General features: G+C 35.2%; 3 protein-coding genes across 3 annotated transcripts in view; 2 read left to right on the top strand and 1 right to left on the bottom strand.

The window, feature by feature from the left end:
• The window catches only part of Roc2 (Regulator of cullins 2), a 37,711-nt gene extending 17,327 nt beyond the window's left edge, over positions 1–20,384 (bottom strand). Inside the window, exon 1 of the mRNA XM_089727374.1 lies at positions 20,113–20,384. Coding sequence (XP_089583500.1) covers positions 20,113–20,266 — 154 coding nt within the window. The 5' untranslated portion in view covers positions 20,267–20,384. The remainder of the gene's footprint in view (positions 1–20,112) is intronic.
• Tret1 (trehalose transporter BmTRET1) lies at positions 2,422–10,628 on the top strand. The gene is made up of 4 exons (XM_089727368.1): positions 2,422–2,868; positions 7,021–7,470; positions 7,871–7,984; positions 8,635–10,628. Exons 1-4 carry the CDS (start codon positions 2,794–2,796, stop codon positions 9,883–9,885), a joined length of 1,890 nt encoding a protein of 629 aa, XP_089583494.1. The 5' UTR covers positions 2,422–2,793; the 3' UTR covers positions 9,886–10,628.
• Positions 15,002–20,338, top strand: LOC114240272 (facilitated trehalose transporter Tret1). Its single transcript, XM_028170740.2, has 3 exons — positions 15,002–15,229; positions 17,031–17,150; positions 17,235–20,338. The coding sequence occupies exons 1-3, from the start codon at positions 15,149–15,151 to the stop codon at positions 18,504–18,506; spliced, it is 1,473 nt and encodes a 490-aa protein (XP_028026541.2). The 5' UTR covers positions 15,002–15,148; the 3' UTR covers positions 18,507–20,338.
• Positions 20,385–24,655: the final 4,271 nt, after the last annotated feature.

Genomic DNA, 24,655 nt, shown 5'->3' with positions numbered 1-24,655 from the left:
TTCTGCGACTTAGTAGTTTTATTGCGGTTCCAGACTCACATAGCTAATATCTAATATGTAACAACGTAATGCTTCCAGATGTCAATTCATCTGGCAATCCCCCTCAACCCAAAAAAAAAACGAACATCCCGCGGTGTTCTTAATTTAATATCTCAAGTCTAAGTGTTAATTAATGTTCAAGCAACCAAATAATTAAAGTATATTTGTCACGATTGATATGCAATAACTGGGGAGTCATCTACAGCTGCATCGCACTGACATTATTACTGGGAACAATTATTGCCCCGTCCGTCAATGTACCGTTAGATTGTTATGTTATGTTTTATGTGAACCCGAGGCCACGACGTAAAGTCGGCACGCCGCGCCATTGCCGCGACGTATGTAGAGCTTTCGGGGACTAATATAAACACAGCTTCAAGCGCACGTGACGCAGACCACGCGTTTATTCATGACGAACATCGTTCTAACCCACTCAGTTATTAACCCAATATAACAACAACATGATCTCTTAATTTTTTATCAATGAATTTAACATTATTTATTATCAAATAAATCAGTTTCAATCAATTTGTCTATATAAAATTATTATTAAGAAATTGGTATTAGTTTAGCTTTACAAAATAAATCCCGTCAGCATATTACTCGTATATCTAAATGGTGTCATTACGTCAATACAATCTTAATATTATAGCGTTAGGCACGTTGGATGTTTAAGCGAACAATTGAGTGGTTTGTCTACAACAGTATTTATTATACTATATCAAGATAAATGATACCACAAAACCGCACCCGCCATAGTGACGCGTCACTTCTTTAAATAACAAATACATTTATTTATAGTATAATATAAATGTACAGTTCATATCGCATTTAGCTTGTATATTACATTCGGAGGTGTGTCTTGTATCAGTGTATGTATAGCTGAACGTCACGAAAACATTGTATTGTGTGAATCAACAATGCATTTCTACTGATTCAAACATAATATATACATATTATCATAGAGTATATAATATAATCATTTATATTCTTACGATTTGGCATAATCACTAACACTGAAGCATAATAATATTACGAGCACTGGAAATAGTGTATGAGGTAGTTATGCACTAGGTTATTATTAAGATTTTTTGTAAAACTACCACGGTTCTTCTCAAATAAATCTAACATTTATTAATTTTAAGAGGATTCTTTTATTTTACTTTGCTTCTATTTTCACATCTCATCCACAAATTTCGGACATCAAATGGTAACGGCCTTGGTTATAAACTAAATACCAGCTGCTGATAAAATAATCTTCAACCAAAATAAATAATGAAGGTAAATAGATTTGAAGGAACCGTTGTTGTGGGATTTTCATTCGATCACTAGCCGGGGGAGTGGCAATAACAGTACGGTTTACCCTATTATAATAATAATATGTCGAACTGTACAATTCTGTATGAGACACACCTCCAGACGTTGCTCATGAATGAAGGACAGTGAAGGTCGGCCGATAACGCGTCGAGCTCGTGGTGCATTGGTATGGTGTAATGTATACATAAAATATATATGTGTGAGTGTATGTTGAAAGTGTTAAAACCGAATTAATACCGGACCAGAAGCAATTTCATTATAATTCCACAATTGTTGGACACTCAATTGATAAACATACATACATATATTTGTGGTGTTAAAATTCTTTAAGTTGTTTGAAATTTCTATACGTGTAATTGTGTAAACATTCAAAACTTGTACTAGCTATTGCACTTAATTAAAACTTCACATGATTTAATTAAAAAGTCTTTAGTCACGATCGCAGGCGCACTGTTGTATGTTAATAATACGATCGCGTACCTACGTAGAGTTTCTGTATGACACGAGTCGTTTACCCAATTGACGCATTTATGAAATCACGTGCTGAAAAAGTATTTTCAAGCGAAAACAGAAATTAACACTCACGCCAAAAACAAAATGAAACAATATGTTTAGTCGGATATTTTTAGGAAACAAAAACCTTAAATATAATATATGTGTAGTGTATACTCAATATTTTGCTCATATTTTTCATTTTATTATTATGTTGGTAATAAAATTAATTTTTAATACGAATTTTTTTTCACGGTTCTTAAACAAACTCACCGCCTTCGGATCAAATGGTAACCGAAGCTCATAGAATAAACAACATGGATGCCCTAAAACGGCCGGGAAACATTTTCACGGCTAGTGGAGTTGCAAAATTTATTTTACATCTACATTTTCAGGTGAGGTGTAAAATGACGTAGCGAGTATGTGTGAATTCAGTGCACACCGACGAGCCTTAATACACACACATGCAGCAAGCACCGACAAGAGGGGAGCCGCGGGTGTGCACAGGGGCGCAGGGCGAGGTGAACGGCGCCGACACTGCCAACCTTCCTATATAAAACACTACGCTGCCATCTGCAAGTTTCAATAGATAACTTGAGCTCTGAAGAATTCGGTGCACACTGCCAACATTTCGGTGTGTCGGGCAGACTTGTTGAATTCAATGTTGTGCTCCCTTGCGGGACGAAAGCGGGAAATACAAACCGATTAGAACATTCATTTTGTGTACACATTTAAATACGTGCCGACGGTTAAACGGTGTCGAGTCGCGGACTTTCGCTTAGTTTACGTTTCAGTGCGGCAATCAGCTTTGACTGTAAATGATGTGCTTCGTTTGTCGGTAATTTTTATAGAACATCGGGAAAGATAATAGTTTTTATAGACATTTACACTTTCACGTTCTTTGATTATTAAGAAAACGGAAATTCGCTGAACACAGCAGACAAGATGAGTTTCAATAAAAATAACCCCAATGCCGTGGGGAAGATCATGGGATACCTCAAGCAGCTCTCCACCGAAATGGTAAGTAAATTAAATTATAATTCAAAAAAACATGGTCTGTTGGTGCTTAACTACGATTTTGGTTATTTTCGGACTGGTTACCGCTGTTTTACTGAGTATTAGTGAAAATGTTTGTGTAGGGGTGAAATTATTAGATAAATCTTTCCGGAAAATTCTGAACGCTAGAAAGCTCTGGAGAAAATACGCGGCCTTTCGTTGCAATTATCGGTTGCCTAGCAACCCGCAATGATAATATACAGATCATTATTTTATTAATAAAGATTATGTATGATGTGCATACTAAACGAATATATTTTTCTGTATTTTAATCAAAACGCGAAGTCTACAACTGCAAGTAAATGTGTGTGTAATTATTCGAGATCATAGTTGCATTCTACCAAAAACAGAAAACTGGAATTAACAAGGCCTTGCAAGGCCAGCCTGCTTCGAACCAGTTGTAACTCTAGCGTTCGCTTCAACAATTAAATACTAAAATAATTTCAAAGCATTAGCATATAACACAATAAATTTACAATATTAATCTACAGTATTCATAGATTATTTCGGTAATTATGAACAAAATTACTGAATAATCAATTCAGGAAAATTCCATTATAGAATTCAAGTTCGAGATGCAAAATAATTTGGCTGACATGAGCGCTCTCGGTGCGGAATTTGAGTTACATTAAAACGTGGTTAAGTTACGTTGTCCACTGGAACTATCAATATGTAAACACAATCATTATTGAATGGAAAACTATATAGTTTTATACAGTTCTAATAGATGGCGCTGAAAACAACTTTCAGACTGGAAGTAAAGAGACACTATTCTAGAAATATTATTACCGCTATAATATTAACAAACGTTTCACTTGTGGCAGGTTCAACTGTATAAGCATCAGCTATTGTTCAGTATTCCAGGTCATTTATAGGTGTAGTTAGTGTATCCAGCACCGCTTTATTAGTAGCTTGTTAGTGATGTCTAGGTTAGCCTTGCACGTCAATGATATTGGTTTATCGACAAATATTGCATTGGGAATTTTGGATGGGTAGTATTCATTCAAATTTATATTATTATATAGAAATAGAAATTTATATTATTATATAGAATATTAATTAAAATACAAGATATTATATAGTTTATTAGACTTGGTACACCAAAATACTAGGTTGCACTAAAAGTATCGGGAATGGAATATTTCCACTGTTCCTGTCATATTAAAATCTTTTTAATTGAAAACTCCTTGGTTTTAAAAATCGAATACCATTTATTTATTTAAAAAAAGATTCTCGGTCTTGTCACGAGGTTTTGTCAAACTTGTTTAGTCGTTGAGAAAATGGAATTGACTCGAAAAAATTCAAGAGCGATGATTTATTATGACTTTCGAAGTGGTTTAACACAAAAACAGTGTGTTGACCGGATGATTTCTGCATTTGGTGATGAAGCCTCATCCAAAACCACAATTTATCGCTGGTTTGCTGAGTTTCAACGTGGACGTGTCAAGCTCAGTGATGATCCCCGTCAAGGTCGTCCAAAAACTGCAGTCACCCAAGAAAACGTTGATGCTGTGCGTAAGCTGATTGAGGAAGATCGACATGTGACATACCGCGAAATTCAGGCAACTTTAGACATTGGCATGAGTCAAATACAAATAATCTTGCATGAACAATTAGGTGTAAAAAAGTTGTTTTCCCGATGGATACCGCATTCGCTCTGTGAAGAGCAAAAAGCGGCTCGCGTTACTTGGTGCGTCAGAACTCTCGAAAGATTCCACGCAGGATCCTCAAATGCTGTATACAACATTGTATCAGGTGACGAATCCTGGATATACGCGTACGAACCCGAAACAAAAAACCAGTCACGAGTTTGGGTGTTCGAAAATGAGTTAAAGCCAACAAAAATTGTTCGTTCACGGAGTGTTGCAAAAAAAATGGTGGCCACGTTTGTCTCCAAAACCGACCATGTTACGACTATTCCTCTTGAGGGACAAAGAACGGTTAATGCAGAATGGTATGCTAGCATTTGTTTGCCACAGGTCGTTTCTGAACTCCGTAAAGAGAACTGCAACCGCCGCATCATCCTCCATCACGACAATGCGAGTTCTCACACCGCGCACAGAACAAAAGAGTTTTTAGAGCAAGAAAACATAGAATTATTAGACCATCCGCCGTACAGCCCCGACCTAAGCCCTAATGATTTCTTTACTTTCCCTAAAATAAAGAATAAATTGCGGGGACAGAGATTTTCATCACCTAAAGAAGCTGTGGACGCCTACAAAACGGCCATTTTGGAGACCCCAACTTCCGAATGGAATGGTTGCTTCAATGATTGGTTCCATCGTATGGAAAAATGTGTCAAATTTTGCGGAGAATACTTCGAAAAGCAATAAATACATTTTTAAATAGTAATGTTGTGTCACTTCGTTAATTCCCGAAATTTTCAGTGCCGCCCTCGTAGAAAAATTAAATTAAAACTAAAGTACAATGGGCGGATTTATCGCTGAAAGCGATCACTTCCAAGCCAATCTTTGGATGGAAATTACTTTGGAAACTGGAGGTTGGCGCAATCCGCGTCGTTTAGTAATACGTCAACCAATAATCGATAGCGAAGCGGTAACTGGCGGATACTTCTCCGCATCACACGTGACCGTTGACCCCTTTTTTATTTTTGGGCGGGAGGCTGAACTTCCTACAAGCCCCCGCCTAGAAGGCGCGTGAGGTATGTGGCACTCGACATTCCGTAGATATTGGGGTCGGGGATCGCAAGGATGGTATTTAGGGCCCCCTACACAACGAAACCCCTGCAATCTCACTCAAGCGCCCGATCCCCCGAGGTCAGAACCCGGGCGGCATAACGCGGTTACCACAGTCAACACTGGAACCAGACGCGCGGCTCACCCCAAGGCTGTCCGGCCAACGAAGCCTTCGAGGCGAAACGAAGGGTTTGGAACGTCGGCCGTCGACCCTGCCCATCATTTGTATTTATTGTGTTACATTGCGTACGCATTAATTACAAACGATTGTATTTATTAACAACAATAAAAATAACAGCAAACAACAAATAAATACATCACGGAAATAATACCTATAAGAATAATTGTTGGTCGAGGTCTCCGAGAGTATAATGATTTACACATTTATTATGATTAGAAAAACATCAAAATTAGATGTTCAAAGAAATTGATAAATTTATATGTTTAAAAACCATCGAGTATGAAACGAAAAGAAATCTTTCTTTTGAAGGAAGAATGTAGAAGAAAACAATAAAATCACAATTATTTTATCTGCTTCACAAAGATCGTAGACCTGTCATTTCGAAATGTGATTTTGTGATATCTGGGGAGTCCTTATGTACAATTTTGTTTAAAATTAAATATTAGTCGACATAAAACACGATTAAAATTTTAAAATCGAACTTTCATAATAACTACGTTACTTTCGCAAATACGGTGAATTGATGGAGTCATACGTTTTTATCTCTAAAAAACGCATAAATATTATTCAGAGAAATCCAATGCCACTATGTCACTCATCTTCTCAAAATAATTATATTAATAAAGATATGTTTTATTATCTACGAATATTACGATATACTACTGGAACAATCGTTGGGCCTCTGGTCAGCCCACATGGGTTGGTACCCTAATTATCATAAAAGGAGAGAAATGAAATATTTTAAGAAAACTTACAGAGCTTTCGAAAACATGTATAAGAAATAAAAATATATGTATCACTATTTTATGTTAAGGCAAGTATGAGATTATTTACAAAATTTTGATTATGGGTTGTGGTATATTATATGATTTGAGTTAAATTATTAGCGTTAAAAAGAACGGTCATAACGGATAAGGTCCTGGTAGTATGTACGTAAATAACTAGGTTATCATAGCATGCGACGACCATATGACTGCCTACTTGCAATCAACAAACAATACTCAGTCTCTCTGGCTGACCTCCGAACCCCTCGGTTCACTGTTCTTATCGTCATAGCAAACTTACGTACGTAAGATAGTGGATATAATAAATGGGGTATGTTTGCGAATGATTACTTTAGTATCGATCGTCCAGAACACACTTGAGCGACCAGTCGATTTTATTAAATTGGCGTGTAATGTTAAAATGTATCAGTTAGGTGTTTGACAGTTTAAAAGTTAACATTTTTTTTAATTCCAGGGTGGAAGCGAACAAACGCGTCACGCTCAAGGGGATGAAGAGCGGTTATACCGCACTCGTGGTCCCAAATACGCCCGGGTGCCTTCGAAACCAACGCTCTCAGCGTCAACAACCAGCACTTCCCTCGCAACTTCATGTGGATCCCAGGGTACTCTGGTGCCCACTAACTACGATCCGATACCGGAACACGTATCCACAGAGAGTAGCAGCGAAGACGAACAGGATTCTTTCGAGAAAACTCGTCGGCACTTTCAACAACTACGTCAGATCAGTTTAGGGAACGAATTCAAATACAAAATGGAAATGGAAATCAAGGACGAGAACTTGCGGAATTCTATTCCATTCGTCAGGCAATTAAGCACAGACAGCGTTAAAACTAAGACGGAATACGATAACGAGGATGCAACACCGTACAAATCTACAACTCAGAAACTGTTTCTATGGACGCAGGTAAAATAATTTCCGTATTTTTATTATAGTTTTAATGGACAGACGAGCACCTGGTGGTGTTGAGTGATTATTAAAACTCATAAACAAAACAACCTATAGATTAATAACTATTTTGGTTCAGTGTGTACTTAGTATTTATGTACCTAATATCAGTTTGAAATTTGAAAAGCTACCCGTGGGAACAAATCTCACGGAACGCAACCATGTTCACGAATTATTTTTTTAATTATTCGTTGTAAACAGTTTTTAAGAAACTAATAATCTAGAATAGAAATAGGTATCTATTACAAACAAAACCATAAGCCAAAGTTAGCATACGGCTGCGTCAACGTGTATGTTGATTTTCAATCATTGAAAGTTATATATTATAATCGTTTTTTTTTTTGTGTTTTTATTACAGCTTCTTGCAGCGTTTGCAGTTTCTGTCGGTTCAATGAATGTCGGATTTTCATCTGGCTACACATCGCCTGCTGTGCTAACAATGAATACAACGTTGGACATAACAAAGGAAGAAGTGAGTTTACAGTTGCTTTGCTACAACACCAATATAAGATTATGATTGACTTTTCGCCCATAACGTTTGTCGAAACACAAACAATAACTTACCGAAACAAATTATTAGCTTACAAAATACTAAGAGTGCATCTCATATTGAATAATGACGTCATTATTACATCCGCCAAACAAATTCGAATATCATACTCGCTTTCCCACAAGAATAGGGACAGAGTAATCACAATTTCACCAGAAAATATATAAAAGCTCTAAGATTTAGCCTGCTGGTTTCAAATTATTACATTTGTTTTACTTTAAGCCTATTGATTTACATAAATACAAAAGTTGTCAAATTAATCAGAGGATTTAAACGTTTCTCACAAGTTCTACCTTCATATGGATCCGATAACTGATATTTTTATTGCGGATTAAATGTTATTATGAACGATAAGTTATTTTCTAATATGAGCTAAATAACCTAGCAAAACTTTGTAATATTAAACATAGACATTATTTTTATTCGTATTTTAATTACACGTTAGATAATTTGAGAGAAAAATATATAAATTCAACCCGTTTAGGGTATTGAAAGATAGTATAAAATTGATTAATTAATTCACATTTTAATCTCAATGACAAACAACACCTAATTTTTTTTTTTGTTTCCAGATAACATGGGTTGGGGGTCTTATGCCGTTAGCAGCTTTGGTCGGAGGCATTGTTGGCGGACCTTTGATCGAATACCTCGGAAGAAAAAAGACGATTATGGCTACAACAGTGCCATTCACTATCGGATGGATGTTGATCGCTAACGCAATTAACGTTGCGATGGTATTTGCTGGCCGGGTCTTATGCGGGGTGTGTGTGGGAATCGTATCTCTTGCATTTCCAGTCTACATTGGAGAAACTATTCAACCGGAGGTGAGAGGAGCTCTGGGTCTTCTGCCAACAGCGTTCGGTAATACAGGAATACTTTTGGCCTTCTTGGTAGGATCGTATCTGGATTGGTCAAATTTAGCGTTCTTTGGGGCAGCAATACCGGTGCCATTCTTCCTACTTATGCTTCTAACCCCAGAAACACCTCGTTGGTATGTCTCTAAAGCACGCGTCCAAGAAGCACGCAAATCTCTGCGCTGGTTAAGAGGAAAGAATGTAAACATTGAGAAGGAAATGCGCGATTTAACAATATCTCAAACCGAATCGGACAGAACTGGCGGAAATGCATTCAAACAGTTATTCAGTAAAAGATATTTGCCAGCTGTTATGATTTCTTTGGGATTGATGCTTTTCCAACAACTGAGTGGAATCAACGCTGTTATATTCTACGCAGCAAGTATTTTCCAAATGTCTGGCAGCAGCGTCGACGAAAACTTGTCCAGTATAATCATTGGAGTAGTGAATTTTATTTCAACGTTCATAGCGACCATGCTCATCGACCGCCTGGGAAGAAAGGTGTTGCTGTACATTTCATCGGTAGCGATGATTACGACACTCTTAGCACTAGGTGCCTATTTCTACTTAAAGGAGAACCACACTGACGTCACAGCTTACGGTTGGCTGCCACTCGCATGCCTCGTTATCTACGTGTTGGGATTCTCAATAGGATTCGGACCAATTCCGTGGCTCATGTTAGGAGAAATTTTACCATCAAAGATTAGAGGTACGGCTGCGTCATTGGCAACTGGCTTCAACTGGACGTGCACTTTTATTGTTACGAAAACCTTCCAAAACATTATTGACGCTATCTATATGTATGGAACACTTTGGTTATTTGCTGTTATTTGCATAGGAGGCTTATTATTTGTTATTTTCTTCGTGCCTGAGACCAAGGGCAAAAGTCTCGAAGAAATTGAAATGAAATTGACGAGCGGATCCCGGAGAGTCCGCAATATCAGTAAACAACCAGCAAATATTTGTTAACTGCTACTATTGAAAATCCAAAGGAGCTTTTTTGTTACATTTAAGAGTACATTCCCAGAGGAAAGACCTTGGATCTAGTGTACGATGTACCTTTAAGAATTTGGTAATTGCAAGGCAAATAGACTATGTGCTGAGATCGCAGTGCAGACTGAAGACTGATTGGGGAAATAAACGTAGATTTAAAAATTGTAAATATTATTATGTAGAAATTAGGTAGATTTATTTTAAATATCATGTTCCTTTAGATTTATTGTAGCTATATTAACACCATCATGTGGTGCATGATATTTTTCTAGTTCCTTTTTTGCTTGATCTGTTTTACAAATTTAATGCTGAGCATTGTAAAATGTCATATATTTCTCAGTGCAATAATATTTTTCATCGTGGAGATGAATTGCTTTGATTTTGAATGACTAGTAAATTGTAGGATTTTTGTAAAGTAAAGAGTGCATTTCAGTTGATATGTAATTAATCAGTATTTTAATTGCAAACATTATCATTTTTAGTGCAAGTAACTTCCATTTTTCTTTTGAACATTGTTATTTGATCATGACAACCAATTCTTAGATAATTTTAGACCAAATGTTTATTTAAAGTGAATTCGTTATTAAAAATATGTTTATATTAGTTAGTATATACCTAGTTTAATGATTCAAACAAAATTTTAATTCGTATATTACGGGTTAAATATAAAATGAATTGATATATTTTTAATAATTATACAAAATATTTATTGACACAAATGTCTTTTATTCAAATTTACAATCCCTCAGAATGTGTAATGAAAACTTATTATATTTACTTAAATTCTTTATTTAAGTCATAATAACAATGATTTTTACTTCGGTATCAGTACTTAAATCTTAATTTAATTTTTGTAGTTCTGGTGTTAACAAAATTATTTTAATTATTCATAGGACTTAGCAAGAATTTAAATGATTAAGATGATATAATAATTCTACTCGTTTAACAAATTAATATACCAGACAATTTAATAATATGTTTGTTACATAATTATTAGGTTCTATCAAGAAGATTGCATATACATATTCTGTACGTCAACTGAATTCTGTTTAACATTGACATTATGAATGCCTTGAGCGAACTTGTGCATAAACAATTTCCAACCATAAACAAACATCATGATGTAAATTAAATTAAATTTGTTAAGTCAAATTTTGAAGTCATCGTAAGTTAAATGTGACCTGCACCTGGTGTATTAAAAAATAGCATAGTTACTTGCGGTAATAGAGCTCAGGGTGAGCTTGGACGGTTAGGTAGCATTGTCTTCTTATTTCTGCCGCAAAATAGTCACATCACAAGGTGGGTGACGGCATTCGCACTGAGAAGTCTACAGGATTCCGTTAACACTTAAAATCGGGTAAGGCAGGTAGAACTCGTGCGCTCATCAATGCAATAACAATAAATAAACAAATCCAATAAACTTAGCCGGATTAGAGGATGCCTTTATTAGATTCATCATTCATTGAATATATCATCATCAAGAAACGTAAATACTTTTTGAGAAAGATTTGTTTGGAATTTTTTCCGGTAGCTAGCAAAATAATACTCAAATATCGACAGACAAAACCTTAGTCCGTGACCACGAAAACTTCAATTTAAAAAGTCGGAAATAATAAAATGGAAACAATAAACGCGAGATATTAAGCCGTTGAAGCAGTTTTAATTAATTCTTCATTGATTTATGTTTTTTTACACTTGTTTAATTAATTAATGACTTCTTAATTATAGTTTTCGCATCAACAACAATGTCTGCTGCAATATCCTAAAGGTTTTCAAGACCGTTTGTCGTCGTCGTGGCCTAAAGGATAAGACGTCCGGTGCATTCATATATAGCGATGCACCGGTGTTCGAATCCCGCAGGCGGGTACCAATTTTTCTAATGAAATATGTACTCAACAAATGTTCACGATTGACTTCCGCGGTGAAGGAATAACATCGTGTAATAAAAACCAAACCCGCAAAATTATAATTTGCGTAATCACTGGTGGTAGGACCTCTTGGGAGTCCGCACGGGTAGGCACCACCACCCCGCCTATTTCCGCCGTGAAGCAGTAATGCATTTCGGTTCGAAGAGTGGGGTAGCCGTTGTAACTATACTGAGACCTTAGAACTTATATCTCGAGGTGGGTGGCGCATTTATGTTGTAGATGTCTATGGGCTCCAGTAACCACTTAACACCAGGTGGGCTGTGAGCTCTTCCATCCAACGAAGCAATTAAAAAAAAGACCGATAATAAGTTGGCATTATCGCGTTTACAAATAACTAGGTATTTGTACTACGAAGGTTAGCTTTAACAGCAGAAATATACTTATACAAGGTAATGAAACAAAGGTTGAAACTGGCATAGAAAAAACATTTAAAGTTTCTATTGTACGGGAGTCCTGGCATGATTCCGCAAGCATAGAAGGATTGACTGCTGTGAGCTTAGATCACTAAACCGTCTTGCGCGCGACTAGGCGACTGCATGATGTCATGCATATTCAATAAATTAACAAATAGTTGACGGAACTTAGCACTGCACTTATATGTCAATGAATACCTCCTGTTGAGATGACGCGGTGATTTATCGTAGTTTGATTTACAATGACCAAATTCGTTACCGAAAACAATACCTAATACTATTTGATCAAAACGTACGAAGGAATATTTTCAGAATATTGCACGATACAGCCTAAGCGAAAATCATTTTCTCAATGTTAATTTCATCAAAAGATGTGTTTTCGGAGTCCGCTTGGTATTGTTGTGATTCCAAAGATACAGGAAGTGAATTGTTTGTGAAGTTATTAGTACTAAAATAGGAACGTACGACTGTTATTCTGCAGCAGAGAGAACCAACTATTTTATCCCAAATTATATATTCAACGGGTTTAGTATTACAAGATGTAATTGCTGCATTGTAGAAGGCTTTTAAATACTCATTTAATTATAAAAATAGTTTTCGAACCGGGCCATACTTGCAGAATTCGGTACCGAGACCGACCGTCTAATCCACAAAAGCCTCCTTTCCTCATCGCGTCATCTTCCTTATTAGTGAGCGATTCGGATTCGGGCGATATAGGACTCCAGGACTCTAGGACACTTCGGTGGCGGGTGGTGGAGTCGTTCCTTTACATTAAGTTATCTTGAGTGAATGCGCTTTGGGTAGGGGGCTGTTATAAATTCCATCCCTTCGGCCCGTGGTTCGCTCCCAACATCTGCGGACCGTCTGGTCCCACATGCCCAGCCCAAAAAAGGTGTGAATATATTTTTCCGGTATGAGGTCCATGAAAATTAAAGCGTCATCTACTGAGGAGTAGTTTTCGTGTAGATTCGGATCTTATGCTTACCTATACTACACCTATGCTGTACCATTACTATATACGTGCAACAGATTGACAGTTAAATGGTACACGTGGAACTCGAGATTTTAACGACTGCATCGATAAATATTGTTTTGCAAGCAGATGCTAATGCTCTTTAATCGTTTTATGAACAAACATGGAAAAATTATTCAGTGCATTCATATAACATCTGTCTTTGTAAAAACTAGCAAGGTATCAGAAGATAGCTTCAACTCAAGATAAGTAGTAAAATTATAGTTTTAAAATTACATCTTTTTTTAATTTATTGCTTAAATGAGTGGACGAGTTCACAGCCCACTTGGTATTAAGTGGTTACCGGAGCCCATACACATCTACAACGTAAATGTCGCCACCCACCTTGAGATATGAGTTCTAAGGTCTCAGTATAGTTACAACGACAGCCCCACCCTTCAAATCGAAACGTATTACTGTTTCACGGCAGAAATAGGCAGGGTTCAGGGTAGTGGCACCTACCCGTGCGGACTTACAAGAGGTCCTACCACCAGTAAACAAACAAATCTCGAATTGGGATACATAAAGATTTAAATTAGGAAACAAAAGTATTATTGTTACTTAAAATACACGGCAATTGGCTATTATTAAGTTACATAAACATTATTTACACTCAATAGTTGCGCGAAAGAGATCGGTTTGAACGATAAGACCACAAGTAACTTTTGTGTTCTAATTTTATTTTAAATGTATTTTCTTTAGTGTGCTATAAAATATAGCACAAATGTAAAGTAACGAATTTATATTGTTGGTCGGTCGGGAGCTTACTTCCCTAAGTACCTAATGAATTTCAAAAAGTTGATTTATATATTTTTTCTGCCTAATTGCTGATAGCCTAAAGAGCTATTCCAGTTACGCGCCAATGCAAAAATGTTTCTAGTGGATACATACGGGGCGGCTATATTTCTCATTTATAATAATTACAATATTTCTCCTAAAGCTTTAAAATGTGTTTTATTTCTTCTTCTTTCGCTTTAAGCCAGAGTGTAAGTCTCTTCCTTGGTTTTCGTTTGACAAAATCATCTGTTTCCTGCAACAATTTCAAAGTCTCGAAAGTTTGAAGTAGCTATTCTAAAACAGAAGAGTATTCAAACTATGGACATCCCTAAATTATCCGTTGTCTGCATATTGGCACTTTTTGGTATTTAAAGAATATTATAAAAAATTTAATAACAAACGCGAAATTAAAAGTAGACTTAATGATGCCTACGAGTCGTGAAAACCGAAGAAAATACTAAAGGTAAAATTAATATCCAATTCTCGACCGCAATTTATAAACCGTACAACGCATTGATTAAATTCCAGTTCCATTCTTCGATGACTTTTATCGTCATTTGTTTTTCATTAGCATGTTCGTCATTAGCACTACCTACTATACTTACATATCAAAAATAGTAATTAAAAATAATAAGATTTATCGATAAAACGTTAACGGCAGCCTCTATTCAAATATTTATACATAAACAAGTACGGTACAAAATAAAATTGAGAATTAATATTTAATTAAAATTCAAAATCAAATCAATATAATTAAAAAACACACTGTTAATAATAACGGTTATTTGATTATGAGCGTAAATTTGCAAAACTATATTTGTTATAATTTCTTATAGAACACATCGTTATTAGTATTCATAATTGTGTAGTGTTGCTTTTTTTTACAAAAATTGTTTCAGTATGATGGCCTCGAAACCCAATCAGTTTTGTCAATTGTGTCTAAGTTCTGTCCATATAAATCGCACTGACCGTGTCGCAGGATGTTCATTTCTTCAGCAGCGAATGTAACGAACGCTTTCAGACTTCGTTCTCTATTACGTTATTTTAATGATGTGATGAACTTTGATTTGTCGAACTTTTTTTCGAAGTGCTTTTTATAGATAATAAAAATGAAGATCCTAATGAGAGCGGACACCCACTACAGTATTGCTGTAACCGGAGCATATGAACCGAAGTACACTTTTTCACAGGTAAGACTATAAATTTCATTTAATAAAATTTCTATAATATCTATGTTATTAGTTGCTTTTACTATGCAATAATAAAACCAAACATGTGTCTTTGAACAACATTGCGTCGTCTAATTGTGTCCAATTAACATGTTTGAATCTACTTACTTTGTTTAGAGTTCATATCTTTAAGAGACATGTAATTTAAATTTTGGTTAACTCTAGAAACAATGTAATCGCCTCAGTTGAATTTGAACTATACATTACCTCCAGTGTATTTTTATAAAAAAATTATAACTGATTCAGTTGAATTTAATGAGTTCATACGTGTACCATCCTGTATTGTTTTGCTGAGAAGTAATCATACATTACACTTTGAAGGAAGCCCTATGTTAGCTGATACTTGATCTCAGCAATTACAATTTCAACATAGATAGTATCTCAAGATGGTCAATGGTTTTGTCGTCCGATCGACCCTGGGCTCGTCCACTTATTATGGCCAATTAAAAATAAAAGTAGCAAGAAAGAAAGTGATAAACCAGCTGATTTATCAATTTTTCATGTAAATCTTTTGTTGATTTTAAGTGAAAAAAGGTGATCCTGAAATTTTAATAAACAAACATCAAAATAGTCTAAACATTGACAAACATGATCGTACGTACGAAATCAAATAAAAAAATTTATTTTATGAAATATTGAAATAAAACTTTGTGGCACATTCTGTATGTAACTTAGTTCACATGATGATGACATTCATATTTTATTATAGTATGTATAAGGTGTTAAAATATAACTATTGATACTTCTAATAACTAATATGATAAATAAACGAAAATATCCCGTCATTGACGTTTACAGAAAATACATTTTTTCATCATATCGGATAACTCAATGCCGTAACTGATAATTAAAGTTGATAATTGTTTAAATAATTTTTCCTTTATTTTTAAATACATTCAAATAGTAAATTAAAATGGTGCCGTGCGGTTCTTGGTTTAGAGCTCGACCGGCCTATATCTTCCCATGGTTGTCGTAAAGGGCGACTAATAGACCTTCTCAGCCTAACGTCTCATGCCAACGGTAGCATTCCTAAGGAGGGTTAACGTCAAACAAGCGGCCGGTCGTAAAACTCATGCCAAATACTTAGGCAGCATGATACCATAAATAAAAAAGGAGGACATACTGCGCCACCTTTAATACATTAAATTATCCGGACTTCATTCAAATTTAAAAAAATACAGTAACTCAATTTAAAGTTTACCTAAGTTCTCTGCTTATTTTAACAAAACAAAAATATCTAAAACTAAGTTCTGCGCCTGTCTCACTAAGTGGACACAATCAATGTGGATGTCGACGATGATTGTTTAAATTAATGATAAGCGTTTCGCCTTTCATAGCACACCCCTTTTTGTAGGAAGATGTCACTTTCAACGATTAATTTACAATGAAAAACGCATTATTTTCCGTTTCAGGCAGGTTTTCGTACGCGAATTTTATGATTTACTGGTGCTAGGACCTCTTGTGAGTCCGCACGGGTAGGTACCACCTTCCTGCCTATTTCAGCCGTGAAGCAGTAATGCGTTTCGGTTTGAAGGGTGGTGCAGCCGTTGTACCTATACTGAGACCTTACAACTTATATCTCAAGGTGCGTGGCGCATTTACGTTGTAGATGTCTATGGACTCCAGTAACCACTTAACACCAGGTGGGATGTGAGCTCGTCCACTCATCTAGGCAATAAAATAAAAAAAAGATTAAAACACGACTATGGTTAAGTGTCTTGTGAAAGTATAATAAAATTACTTTATTTTATTTTATTTCCAGGTTTTAGCTGCTATTGCTGTATCGATGGGCTCCATGATTATAGGGTTCTCGTCAGGTTACACTTCATCTGGTCTTGTTACAATGAAGAATAGCACTGTTATATCAGTCAGTAAAGAACAGGCAAGTATATTTTATTTTGTCGGTAATTTAATTGATTACAAACAAATTTTTATCCATAAATCTATTTTAACTTTTTGTTTGCAGGCTAGTTGGATTGGAAGCTTGATGCCTTTGGCGGCACTCGCAGGTGGAGTGATCGGTGGACCCTTGGTGGATTATTTAGGAAGGCGTAGAACTATACTACTTATAGCTCCGCCATTCTGCGTGGGATGGATAGTTATAGCCATAGCACACGTTGTCGAATTGGTTTTTGTCGGGCGTGCTATTTGTGGATTATGTGTTGGTGTGGGATCTTTAGCCTTTCCGGTTTATTTAGGAGAAACAATCCAACCAGAAGTCCGAGGAACTTTAGGACTATTCCCTACAGCAATTGGTAACATAGGTATATTAATTTGTTACCTAGCGGGCACATATTTGGACTGGTCCGCTCTTGCGTTTCTGGGTGCTGCTATGAACATTCCATTCTTTATTTTGATGTTCATTATCCCGGAGACACCCCGATGGTATATTTCGCATGGTCGCATGGAAGAAGCTCGAAAAGCACTACAATGGCTTAGAGGGAAAAATTGTGATATCGAGAGTGAGATTCGAGAGATTGCAGTTTCAGACGCAGAGGCTCAAGCCGATGATGCAAGCATACGAGATCTTTTTAGCATCAAATATACGAAGGCGATACTTATTTCTCTTGGTTTGATGGCTTTCCAACAGCTTTCTGGTATAAATGCCGTCATATTCTATACTGTGACAATATTTCAAATGTCAGGAAGTTCTGTGGACGAAAACCTTTCAGCAATTATTGTAGGAATCGTTAATTTCGCTTCTACTTTTGTCGCTACAGCACTAATAGATAGAGCTGGACGAAAATTATTATTATATATCTCTTCAGTGACCATGACTATTACTTTAATTATTTTGGGTACATTCTTCTATGTTAAATACCAAGCAAAATTAGATGTATCTGATTTGGGTTGGTTACCACTGACTACCGTTATGATATACTTGTTAGGATTCTCACTGGCTTTCGGGCCAATACCATGGTTAATGATGGGTGAAATTTTGCCAGCAAAGATTCGAGGTAGCGCTGCTTCCATCTGCACGGCATTTAACTGGCTATGTACATTTATTGTAACAAAAACATTTCAGAACATTGTTGATGCGATCAGCGCGGCGGGCACGTTTTGGCTGTTCGGGAGTATTTGTTTTGTAGGCTTATTCTTTGTTATTGTTTGCGTACCAGAAACGAGAGGCAAAAGCCTTGATCAAATTGAAAATAAAATAACCGGTAAAGAAGAGAAACCCAGAACTCGTCGACTAAGCTCGATAGCAAACATTAAGCCTTTGCCAAACGGATGCTAAGAAGATGTTTTAAGCATTTATTAATTGAATAAAATTAGCTTCAAAGTAGCAATTAGAAACTTTTCCTATATTCTTTTCACAATTTTTAGGCAGTAAAAACATTGTGTTGAAAAAGATTTCTATAAAAAAATCTATAATCTATAATATATCTATATCTAATAGTACAATGGTATCATACTTAGTAGTTGTAACTGGTTCTATTGGTAGGTAGACTTTACGAGGATTATAATTTATGACATGAATGCCAAAGTATTTTAGTAGTTTTTATTGGAAAATTATTACATTTAGTAACTATTTATAATGATTTTATTTTGTAGTTTGTATCATACATTACTTAATGTAAAATACTAAGCTTTTTGGCAATCTTATGACAGAGTTTAATCTATGCCGTAAAGTTAAAATCATAAGTTACTTATTTAGTTACTTTTATTATTTGTAATAAAAAATGATTTTTTTTAATTTTAATATGAAAATAAATGGTAAGATCTAAAGAATAAATTTCACTTAATGGAAAGAGAGTCACATCCTTAAATTATAATTCGAACCATTACAATTCACAGAACCATTACATTGAAGGCACTGTACTAATCTCTTTTAATCGAATTGTGTCTATGAATAGAGTTATATGTACCTGCAATCTCAAAATTTAGAACTAACTAAGAAAACAATAGTTAACTATTATTTTTACATAACAAGGGAGGCCAGTCCACATGAAATCTATATTGAACAGCTTTCAAACATATTGATTTGTCGGTCCAATTACTATTATAATTTATTTGTTTGATTTGACAAGCACACATTTTGATATGAATTGTAAGTGTATCTACATTTCCATTCATGAAAGTTAGTAAACAGTTCAAGTTAAGAGGAGACATTGGTAATGTTCAAAAGTATAAAGCCCGCCCAGAACCAGGACAGGACCCCGGTCCTAGGTCCTGTTATTATGTTATATTATGTTGTATTAAGAGACAATTATTAGAATTAAATAAAGTATGATCAATCGATTCTGCTTTTACTATGGCAAAATAATCTTTATGTTTAGTCAGTCTTCTTTACAATTCTTTAGTCCAATCATGATGGATTAATAAACAGGATTATTTCAATGTAATATAATGAAATTTAAACTAAAATGCCTTAATTGTGGCTTTAAATTTAAAGCGTAATTAAATAGTTAGAGAACAATGCACACGCACACAACATTTTTAAATTTGAAAATCCATAAATATAACATTGATAGAACAATATTACTACTGTTTTGTTTAATATATTAGTAATTATATTCTACCACTAAATAATCTAATCATTTCAAAAAAAAGTAATGACTCTCAATGCTAGTTGGCAACATTAATCTTAACTTAAAATAAAAATACTTTTAAGAAAACATAGTGCTCAAAATCTAGTTATGATCGGCACAGCACACTAAATATTACTTGTCATATGTTTATAGTAGGGTAGTAATATTTTCTTTAATAGTTCTAAATTCTAATCTGGAAAATAGCTGTCATCTTGTCCAAGCAATTAATTTGTTAAATAAATTTGACTCACTTTCACTTTGATGAATATCTATGAATTGACTCATAAACAACATAAATAATTAAAAACTTACCCATTACTTGCACGCGGCAAATAGCGCAAGTATCACATTCAACATCCCAACTCCACATTGCAACAGCATTCCATTTCTTCAATGTGAACATTTTATCGGATTTTGGACCATCGTTATCACCACGGTCCATACCATCACAGTCTTCACCGGACATAATGTATGCGTTTTAATGTTTATGGTAAATATTTAAGGTAATTATTGAAAATTAAATGCGTACATTTACAATATTCGACTTGTTTACTATTTTTAAAAACATAATCAGGTGAGATTTTGAAGTGGCAGTGACAGCTTTGACAAACTGACTTTTCTAATTGTTGCGGTAAAAGGAAATAGCCTATACTGATAAAGATTTAATTTAAAGAGTAATCTTCGACTTAATGTACGTATAAATTCTGAATTACATCCACGCAATTAATGAATGAATAATCATCCCATGAGTTCTTTAATTCGGGGAATATTGGCTTAAAGTTAATAAAAAGAAACTAGATGGCGTTGGTGGGTTAATTCACATTAGTTTATCAGCAACTGTAAAAGTATTTTGCATGTGTTCCCAATAACGTCTTTACCATAAGGGCCCGTGCCCAGGGCTCCCATTCTTAGGGGGCCCCGAAGAACCGACAATTTCTCTTACACATTTATTCTCAAAACATTTTTGTCGGACACACGGCACATTACACTTTTTTCACAAATCAGTACTCTTATCAGAAGGTATTCACAAGGCATATACTACGCCATTATATCAATGACTGCGCCTATTCCTACTGTACTAATTAATAAAATTTCCGAACGCATCCTACCTAATTTACTAAGGACACCATCTAGCGATCACGCTAACGGTTTCCGTTATCGTAATCGTAACCAAAAAACCAGCAGCATTCTAATATCATTAATGACATATTATATCATACTGTATTTGTTTACCTATAATAAATGGTCACACTCAATAAAAATGTTATTATAATTGGCTTTTTTTACTTTCCAAAAGGGCCTTAAATTCTTGTATGCCCAAGGGCCCCAGCCTAATTTAAGACGTCCCTGTGTGTACCCTGCATATTGGACTGTTTAGGACTGACTCGGAGGTACAGTACCTAGCGGCCTTGATTGTTGGGTTCGATTCCCACATCGAGCAAACATTGTGTGATGAACAGTTTGTTTGCTCTTTGTCTGGGTGCTTATTATCTATATATGTATATATTTAAACGTATATAAGCATGTTTGTAGTCTCTGGTACCCGTAACATAGGGAATCCTGAATAGGGGCCGGATGACCGTGCTTAATAAAAAATAAAAAGGGTTCAAAAGGGTTAGATCAAATTTGATAAATAAATAGTCTAAATCGCAATAACATAAATTATTTAATTTTATGGTTTAACTATAGTTAATATGGAGAACAGAATAGGAGAAAAATATTTCATTCACTGTAGTAAATCCTTGATTTCAAAAAAATAACCCAATACCCAAAATATACATTAACAATAAATTTTGAACGGATTAATGTCTTTTATTCAATTTAATAGAGATAAATATCCAAAAAAGGCTCTCTGACATCATGCGGCATCCTAGACATGAATTAGAGAAGCTCATAATTTCGGGTCGCATAAAAAGGCTAGCGCGTCGTAGGCAGAACGCCAGCCAGATGGTCAGATCTGGTTGGTGGTAGTCTATATCATGCGGTCCATGCCACCCATGATCGAACACTGTGGAGGAAAATCACATGTGGTCGCGATCCTCAGCGGTGAGAGAACGATGAAAAAGAAGATTGAAATTAATTCCAATTGATTAAGGTCTCATTTCACTTCATATAATTTTTCATATTACGACAGAATGTTATAAGATTACATTTATATAATATTTGGTTTACAGGTCTTGTAGGTACTGGGCCATAAAATATTTTTATAAAATTCTTAGCTTGTCATATTATTATTATTATTTAACGCAATAAGTAAGAGGTTACGTTACGATAGCTCGGGAGAACTTGAAGAAGATTCGGGGCCCGGATAAACAAAATATTTAAATTTCATAAAGAAGACTTAAATGAATTTTTAAAACTTTTCACATTCGCTTCCTTCATTCCACGTGTATGCAAGAAATGAAAGGTCGCAATAAACAGAATATTATGAAACCAGCGTATTTTTCTTACACCGGTCACTCACATGCGCACGAATACGCAAACCCGCAAGTGTAGGACGACATTTGCAAATGATTATGCAAAGTTTTCGCTGCATTCGTGGTTTTCCAAGCTGTGTCGGTTTTTAACAGACATCAAAGCGCGCGAACCTCGAACCTTCGCGTAGTCTCCCACACATTCGCTTGCCCAGTTGCGCCGACGATTACGAAGGTGACGGACGTATCGCCATTTTCATAGTTCGTGACGTCTACTGTGTAGCTTCATCAAAAGGAATCCCATAAAAACAGCATGGCTGTTAATGATGTCTGGGAAAGAATTCAAAACTCTTTTTCTCTTCAATGTTCTGTTGACGAATTAAAAAGGAGGAGAAATTCGTGAGACATTCGTAAACAAGTGTGGGAGGAAGCGCAAACGGGTTCGCAAATTGAGTATGCGAACCCATTTGCACAGCTGCTAAGTTTGCGAATGAATGTTTCACGGCCCTTCACATGCGCAAACATTCGTACAATGTACGAATATTTGCCCGCATGTGAGTGGCCGGCATTAGAGTATATCAAGCTCTAAGATTTCAAGCTATCCATCCTATCCAGCTAGCTTGCTTATGTATACTCTAAGGTATTTTTAATGTAAATTATGTTTATAATAAAAAGTAATGAAGATTATATTTACTTATTTATTTGACTAATAATCGAACTAAATACCTACCTTTGAAATAGTACCAAAAACAACATAATATAAGTACCAGATAAACTTCGTTTTTAACCCATTGAAGAAGGCAATTTACAAATATATTTTTTGTTATTCTGTTGTCTATGACGAAGAGATTAGTTCTATCCTCAGTGGAACAGAATAAAGAAGATTTTGTTTGTTTTGACGGCGGAAACATAAAAGTACTGCATAAAGCACTGAAATAATGCTTTTGAAAAACTTTCAAGCCTAAAATAAGTCACGTGACATACATATTCTTCAAGAACTTAAATCTCAATAATTATTATTTTGAACTCGTGACATAAAGACGTCCAGTGCCGTCACAAGTGTACCTATTACATATCTATAGTAGTCACATCGAGCGATGCGTATTTTATTATCTATGGATGCGACTATGCCGGTTTTCACATACCATAGGAGGTAGGTACAATTTTTTTTTTGCCTAATTTCATTAGTACTTAACACGTGTTCACAAATTACTTCCACGATGAATGTATACAATCGTGTATTAAAAGAAAAAACCGTAAAAAAAAGCTTAACTTCCAGCAGCTACCAGCAGGCGGGTCGTTTTTCAATGTTGCGGCCAAAAAGGACCGATTTCATGAAGTTGGACTTTCGCTAATTTTCAGTTTTTTGTATTAAGGCATGTTCAGAATAAAAAATGCTTTATCACAATCAAGTCAATCACTCATTTATTGATAATATTAAATAATATTCATTTATATTTTTCATTTTACGCATTTGATAACGCCAACACGGATGACCATCTAAATAGGAACTTTTTTAAAAAGCTTAGAAATCGTATTTCTTTTGTTTTTAATAATGTTCTTTATCCAGTTAGTTTTCCTTGATTATTGTATTTTAGACTGATTAAATAAAATTGCCGAATTTCAACACGCATTACAGGAAAAATAGCAAACAAGTTAGGATTTGAATTTCGAATCAATGATACGAATGAGATTTGGGGTAGTTTTTAATGTATAACTCCTAATTAATACGTGAAGCAAAAACTTTGTATCCCTTTTTACGAAAATTGCGCGGACGGAGGAGTATGAAATTTTCCACACTTATAGAGAATATAGAGAAGAAGTGCACAATGCTAATATTTTTTTAAAATAATGCATAAAAGATACATTAAATCAGTAAAGAAAACATTACACACACTACATACCATGTATTTGATGCACACACGCATGCATACCGGTAAAATGGGGCGATTAGGGATTGAGAGGCGAATCGGGAAAAAACCGGGAAAATCTTTCGACGCTCAATATAAGTTTTATATTCGTTGCAAAATCTTCCATTTTTTGTAGTTTAATAGTAGAATGTTGAAAGTTCACGAAACAACTCTGAATATGCATGATAATAGCTGCTGACTTATAAAAAATCGCGTTGCAAACTAACTTCCTGTGGTGGTAATTATTTTAGTGCTAGAAACTTTGCTCTCTTTTATTTATTTGATAATAATAGAAGACGACTATGATTTATAAACGTTATTTAGTGTTTGAACCAGCATATATATTAAAGGTAAGTCTCAGTTGTTATTGGTTTTAATGTATTTGATTAAATAAAAATACATGTAAAAATCTGTTGTTTTTGGGGATATTGGGGACGTCTTAGGTATAAATAACAACGAAAAAGGGGTCAATTGGGATGAGAATACGTGAAATGGAAACGACCTAAGTATAAATAAGTACAGGTTTGTAGG

This window comes from Bombyx mandarina, chromosome 05 (assembly GCF_030267445.1).
Source record: "Bombyx mandarina strain Sakado chromosome 05, ASM3026744v2".
Lineage (NCBI taxonomy): Eukaryota > Metazoa > Arthropoda > Insecta > Lepidoptera > Bombycidae > Bombyx > Bombyx mandarina.
The sequence above is the reverse complement of the archived record's forward strand: the minus strand, read 5'-3'. Positions and strand labels throughout refer to the sequence as shown.